The sequence below is a fragment of the Littorina saxatilis genome, linkage group LG4 (genome assembly GCF_037325665.1).
Source record: "Littorina saxatilis isolate snail1 linkage group LG4, US_GU_Lsax_2.0, whole genome shotgun sequence".
NCBI classification, from domain to species: Eukaryota; Metazoa; Mollusca; class Gastropoda; order Littorinimorpha; family Littorinidae; genus Littorina; species Littorina saxatilis.
Window position 1 is genome coordinate 27,978,930 of NC_090248.1, and position 7,523 is coordinate 27,986,452.

At 41.0% G+C, this 7,523-nt stretch overlaps 1 protein-coding gene across 1 annotated transcript in view; it reads left to right on the forward strand.

Annotated features, from left to right (window-relative positions):
- Positions 1-283: 283 nt before the first annotated feature.
- Positions 284-7,523, forward strand: part of LOC138965549 (serine/arginine repetitive matrix protein 1-like) — a 15,669-nt gene continuing 8,429 nt past the window's right edge. Inside the window, exons 1-3 of the mRNA XM_070337733.1 lie at positions 284-413; positions 1,940-2,114; positions 6,828-6,973. Of these exons, the coding sequence (XP_070193834.1) occupies positions 284-413; positions 1,940-2,114; positions 6,828-6,973 (451 nt within the window). The remainder of the gene's footprint in view (positions 414-1,939; positions 2,115-6,827; positions 6,974-7,523) is intronic.

Genomic DNA, 7,523 nt, shown 5'->3' on the forward strand with positions numbered 1-7,523 from the left:
TGTCGCTCAGCTGGTTTTTTTTTAAAACTTAGGTTTTCAGCTACTCAGTGTTCATGTTCCTTTTCAAACTCAAACTCACAATATAACTGTACCGCCGGAAGTCTTCACACATTCCTTATCTCCCTTGCAGACGGAAGCCGTAGAAGGTATCACCCTAAGCGGGCGGCAGTTCTGCAGCACGTTTCCCTACCACGTGTTCTTCGACAGGGACCTCAATATCCTGCAGTGCGGTGACACATTAAGGAGATTGCTGCCCGCCGGGGTTGGACGCGGGTCGTCCATGATGGCCGCCTTCGACATCCAGTACCCCCGCATGGCCTTGTCTTTCGAGAACATCCTCCGGTTCACCAACACCATCTTCATGCTGACCGTGCGGCCTTGCAATGGTCACAGGAAGGCGCTGCATGTTAAAGGTAGTTAACTAATGTGTGTCTGTCTTCAACAAATGAGGCCGAGTGCTATTTGTGACCCTCCACCACGAAATAAGTCACATGTCACCTTTGCATGATTTTCATATTTTTACATTTTCCTAAAGAGTTGTTTATGCTCTATCCAGTGGTGAAAACCGTTTTTGAAAAGAGCCTGTGACTAAGGTGACCCTCACACTGTTACCAGACACTCCCCAGACTTATATCAAGCCTAACGCAGAACCGCGCGAGGTGACATGGGACTCATTTCGTAGTGGAGGGTCACATTTGAAGATCTGATAAACAAAGCGAAGTAAGCCCTTGAAAGTCGCTTGTTCATTTCAATGCTCGTTATTCTCGCAGGAGACAGGTTCCGCATTACTCTCATTTACTCTATTGCACAGTCATGTCGTATGCATTTGGAGCGCTTACTTCCCTTCCTTTATTAGCAAAGAATGACACAAAAACAGTAGTGTTGGAAGTTTGTTTGTTTGTTTGTTTGTTTAACGCCCAGCCGACCACGAAGGGCCATATCTGGGCGGTGCTGCTTTGACATAATTATAACGTGCGCCACACACAAGACAGAAGTCGCAGCACAGGCTTCATGTCTCACCCAGTCACATTATTCTGACACCGGACCAACCAGTCCTAGCACTAACCCCATAATGCCAAACGCCAGGCGGAGCAGCCACTAGATTGCCAATTTTAAAGTCTTAGGTATGACCCGGCCGGGGTTCGAACCCACGACCTCCCGATCACGGGGCGGACGCCATACCACTAGGCCAACCGTGCCGGTAGTGTTGGAAGTAAGCATTCATTCAAAAAGAGGATCAGGGTCAGTCAAGGTTAATATTCAAACATCGTACAAAAGCATTGGCATTCTCAATTTACGTACCCCCGCATGGTGTTTGTCGGGTCTGTAAAATGCAGGCTCATTTAAAAAGAAAACGATGTGAGTAACTAACTCATGCAAGGGTTAGTCCAGGTTTAAACTCCAAACGTCGCACAAAATCATTCACATACTCATTTTACGCACCCTGGTATGGTGTTCATCGGGTCTGCAAGCATGCAGGTTCACTCTGAAAGAAATATCAGTAACTCATGCAAGGAGCCTATAGCTCCCGAAGTGGGTTGAGAAACAAATCCACACATGCAAACAACCAATGATGCTTATAACTCAACACACACAAAAACAAACACACACACACAACTGATGCTGCACGTACGTTTATTATCGGAGTATGGAACACCCTTGGAATGTGTATCGAACTAGAAGTGGTTTTATTCCATGTGAGTGTACATTATTGCCAGCATCCGAAAAAGAGATAGATGGCGGAAGTCATTACGTCAGATTGATTTTCATTGCCTACTTCCTACGACTTGTAAAGGGGGGTTTCATTGGCTTAGAGTTGTAACAAAGCTTTTCATTGTCGGAGTGTATACAGATCTATCGGTCCTGTATACACTCGGAGTGTAGCCTATATAGCTTTTGCCATAACTCAATTGTTTTGCTGTGACCCACCGTTCTGCAGGTCAGATGATGTGGCTGGAGGATGGTGATCGAATGATGTTCATCGGGTCGCCCAATCTCAAGTCTCTGAAGGAGATGAAAGAGATCGACATCTACATGTCCGACATTCCCCTCTTTGACGTCACCAGAGAGATCGTGCTGCTGTACGAACAACGTAACGCAGAGATCGGCATCACGTGAGTATGACGTCATATTGTATGTGCCGTGCCTCAATGGCGTAGTACAGACAGGAAACTGAGTCTTGACTGTAAGCAGTAAGAAGGTTTTTTTTTTTTTTTTTTTTTTTTTTGAACCTCAGTTACAATATGACTCGCTACGAGTATGATACTGTGAGCGAAGCTGAACAGTTTAAACGTAAACAGAATGGGTTATAAATAATAATAATATCATTCTTTCGTTTAACATGGACAATCTTCGAAAATGTACAATATTTTCAATCAATTATAATTTAGCTATAATTCTCTCCGTCAACTGGCATTTGCACACTTTCTCTCTTTCTCTATCCTCTCTCCCCATCCTCTCTCTCCCTCCCCTCCCCTCTCTCCCTCTCTCTATCTTTAATCGTCCTCTCTCTCTCTCCCCCTCTCCCCTTCTCTGTCTCTCTCACCCTCCCTGCCACTCTCTCTCTCTCTCTCTCTCTCTGATACTGTGAGCGATGCTGAACAGTTTAAACATAAACCCTACCATTCTCTCTCTCTCTCTCTGATACTGTGAGCGATGCTGAACAGTTTAAACATAAACAGATAGGGTTATAAATAGCAATAATATCATTCTTTCGTTTAACATGGACAATCTTCGAAAATCTCTCTTTCTCGCTCACTCTCTCCCACCCCTCCCTCCGCTCTTTCTCTACCTCTCTCTCTCTCGCACCCTCCCCTTTCCCCATCTCTCTCTCTCTTCCTCTCTCAATCTCTCTCTCTCTCTCCCTCTCTCTCTCTCTCTCCCTCTCCCTCTCTCTCTCCCTCCCTCACTCTCCCTCCCTCACTCTCTCTCTCTCTATTACCATGGTTGTGTTTAAATGAATTAATAATAATGATATATTTTGCTGTTCGTCATAATTGTTTTCATCATTGGTTCACCTTAGTTAATACATTGACATTTGCAACGAGTCATTTACAATAGCATGATAGTACTGGGTTTCTCAGTCAAAAAGCCGAATGGAGAGCTCTCTTTCAAATATACAATTTGGGTCAAAGCCTTCTCCGTATTTGTATATACTTATTGACATTTTTGCAACAAGCAGAATAAAGTTAATATTTCTTATAGTTTGGTCCTGTTGCTTGTTCGGTTGGAAACCAAATAAAACGTCAGTTTCTTTTAATTTTATCTGTGAACCTGTTTTTATATAGATTTGCTTTTCTACGTTCTTCCAAAAAAGTGATATTCTTGGGCATTTAAAGAAAAAATGTTCAATGAAATCAATATCTCCACACAGACTACAGCGATTGTTTTCACGTTTTTTCATTTTGTGTAGTAAGATATTAGTGGGGTAGATATTATGCAATATCTTCCAGTGAAGTAGCCTTAGTCGCTCTTCCTTGGTGCAGTTGTTTGCTATCATCCAATGATTTCTTTCTATTTTATAGTTATATTTATTCATCCAAAAATGTATTGAGCAAGGAGTATTTGCTTTTTGTTTGGTAAGTAGTGATCTAAATTTTTTGGGAGTCCAGTTTTTAAGAGATTGGGGTTCTAGAGAGACAGTCGCTTCTTGAGTTTGGTTATTGTCAGCTCGCAATGATTGCGCAATGAGCGCGGTTCGCATTGCATTATAATCAAACAGCAGAGCAGGGTAGTCCCCGATTTTTTCTGCAATACGTGCGAGTGGTAATAATCCCTCGTCTGTCCATATATCTTGGACGTAATTTATGTATGCATTTGTCCATCTCTTGAAGAACAGAGGTCTGTTTCTGTACATTATCTCTTTGCTATTCCAGAGACAGGTATATTTGAATTCAGTATTGGACAGGTATATATTTCTGAATTCAAGCCATTTAATTAGACATGATTTCCAGAATTTAGATTTGACTTTTTCGAGTCCTAAAAATGTTTTTGGATTGGCAGTAGCATTGAGGCAGCAAAGGTTTGTTCCAACTTCATTAAAGATGTAGGTTGGTATTAATTTCCATTTGGCAGATGTGTCTATTTTTAACTGAGTTATCCATGTCATCATAAAGGAGGCTTGCATATCTATTATGTTTATCATATTACAACCTCCATTCTCCCCTACGTTGCACATTACACATCTTTTTACCTTTTCATAGGCTCGCGTATTTGTGTACTTCTTTTTCCATAAAAATCGAAATAAGATTGTATTTACTTTCTGTAGGATAGTGGCTGGAGCACTTAAAGCTTGCATTGGGTATACAAATTGTGAAATCAAGAAACTTTTTACAATACATAATTTGCCTGTGATACTAAGGTTTCTTTTAGACCATATGCTTATTATTCTTTCTATTTTTTCGATTCTTACCGACCAATACTCATTTATGTCTGATGCAGTGACATCATTTTTAAAGAGTATACCTAAAATCTTTAGTTGTTTTTTCCATTTTAAGTCACAGAGATGTTCTCTGCTGTCCTTTTGAGATCCTAGCCACATTGCTTCCGTTTTGTTTTTATTAATTTTTAGTTGTGATATTTTCGTGAAATCAGTGACAAGCTTCATTGCGTTTTCCAGATCTTGTTTTCCTTGTAATAGCATGCTAATGTCGTCAGCGTACATTGCTAATTTTATCATATCAATTGAGTTGTTAGTCTCTATCTGGGAGCGAGGTAATCGAAGTCCGTGTATGCTTGGATCGTTTCTAATCTTTATTGCAAGAATTTCCAGTCCGAGAATGAAGGCCATTGGCGAAAACGGGCAGCCTTGGCGAATTCCTGTCTCAATCGGGAATGGTTCGGAAATCCAGCCAAGGTAGTTAATACTACTTTCGGTCTCATTTGTGAGAACTTTAACCCAATGCGTAAAATTCTCGCCAAATCCGAATTTTCTGAAAGCCCATAGCATGAATTCCTTGGAGATAGAGTCAAATGCACGTGTATAATCTAGGGCCAATAAAATACCGGGTTTATTTTCATTATTCATATGTTCAATTACGTCATCTATTAATCGGATAATATTACTAGCTTTTCTACCCTTAATGAATCCCACTTGATCCTCTGAGATCAAATCACTTATAACATTCGACATCCTAAGCGCAAGGCATTTTGCTAATAATTTATAGTCTGTATTTGTAAGGGAGATGGGTCTCCAGTTACACAAGTTATCTCTTGTGAGGTCTTTTCCTTTATGGATTAAGGTTATAATAGCTCTTTTTTGTGAGGGAGACATTTCTCCTACATGAAAGGATCTTTGAATCGAGCCTAATAGTAGCTCTCTTATTCTCGACCAAAAGAATTTAATAAAACTTGTAGTCACTCCGTCACATCCCGGTGAAGAACCATTTTTCATGCTTTTTAACGCTTTAAGAAGTTCTTGTTCAGTTACTGGGTTTTCTAACGCTTCAGTTTGTTCTCGTGTCAGTTGTGGGATATCAGCTTCTCCTAAAAAAGTATTAGCCTGTGCCTCTAAGAAATCATCGGTTTTCTTAAAAACGTTTTTGTAGAATTTAACTTGTTCTTGTAGGATATCGCTTTGGGCGGTGACTGTGTTACCTTCTGCAGTTTGCAGTTTATCCATGATCTTCATGTTGGCTCGCATTTTTTCAAGCCCAAGAAAATATCTTGTGTTCTTTTCTCCTTCAGCAATATATTTTTCCTTTGATCGCTTTTGGGCGCTTTTTGCCTCATTTAATTCGTGGAGTTCTAGATTTTGTTTAACCTGGCCTCTGTGAGTCATAAGGTGTACATCATAAGGGTTGGAAGCCAGTTTTTTGTCCGTTTCATTAAGCTCTTTCGTAAGCAGGGAGCGTTCGGAAATTAATTTTCTTTTCTTTTCTTTACCATAAGCAATACACAATTCTCTGATTTTAATTTTACATAGGTCCCATCTTATTTGCGGGTCCATATTATCGGTTTCGATAACATAGTTCTCAATTAAACTGTTCATTTTTATAACAAAATCAGGGTCATTAAGATGATTGTCGTTGAATTTCCAAAAGGAGGGTCCTCTTTCTACTGGGGAGATGCAGTACTTCAGTCGAATTAGTCGGTGATCGGTGTGTGCTATCGAGATATTTTCACACTCATAACATTTATTTAGAGCAAAGTCGGAGGCAAGCATATAATCTAATCTCCTTGCTATAAATGGAAATTTTGTTGACCATGTGAAATTTTTCTCTTCTGTGTGTGAAAGTCTCCAGACATCATTTAAATTGGAATCAATTACCGTCTTATTAAATAGCTCAACGTCTTTAGCATTATGTTTTCTACCACTAATAATATCAAAATTATTATCCAGCACACAGTTGAAATCCCCGCAGATTATCTCGTTATTAGAGTTTTCTTTACAAATATAGACATCGCGAAAAAAAGCAGCTTTTTCATCTTCAGCATTAGGACCATATACATTAACAATGTGCAAATTATTCTCCTCCAGATGAACTTCAATCGCAACAATGCGTTGAGTGCTTAGGGTGCAGTTCACTTCATATGGAAAATGTTTACGTACGAGAATCACTTGTCCTTTACTGTGGTTAGTAGCCGTACAGCAGTAAGAAGCTGAATCCAATATAATTTGACCAAACTTAGGTGCAAAAAACAAAGCAGAGACTGTTGTTCTTGATGCGCTGATACGATCACCCATCAAATGCAATCTAAGCCGGTAGCATTAACATGTTGACGATTTCTTTGCCAGTATTTTCACACAAAAGCCGGCCAAGTACCTGGAATTTTTTCGTAAAAGCTATTTCTGTTTAATCCGACTATATGCATGTCCTTCGTTGCAGTCAGAAGCTGGACCAGACGACAGCGGAGTTGAAGCACATTTCCGAAGCCTTGGAAGCAGAGAGACAGAAGACAGAGCAACTGCTTCATCAGATGCTGCCTCCGAAAGTCGCCATGCAACTTAAGAATGGAAACCTTGTGGAAGCAGGTACACTGCTTTGTTCATGCAAAGTTTGGAGCTTTGGTGTAGAAAGAAAAGAAGGGGTGATGGGAGAAGAAGTTGAGAAAAACGAAAAACGTTTAGAGAGAAAGAGAAAGAGAGAAAGAGAAAGAGAGAAAGAGAGAGAGAGAGAGAGAGAGAGGGGGGGGGGGAAGAGAGAGAGAGCAAGACAGAGAGAGAGAGAGAGAGAGAGAGCAAGGCAGAGACAGAGAGAGAGCAAGACAGACAGAGAGAGAGAGAGCAAGACAGAGAGAAAGACAGAGAGAGAGAGGGGGGGAGGGAGAGAGAGAGATCAAGACAGAGAGAGAGAGAGGGGGGAGGGAGAGAGAGAGAGCAAGACAGAGAGAGAGAGCGAGAGAGAGAAAGGGGGGAGGGAGAGAGAGAGAGAGGGGGAGGGAGAGAGAGAGAGAAACAGAGAGAGAGAGAGAGAGAGAGAGAGCAAGACAGAGAGAGGGGGGGAGAGAGAGAAACAGAGAGAGAGAGAGAGAGAGAGAGAGAGAGAGAGAGAGAGAGAGAGAGAGAGAGAGAGAGAGCAAGA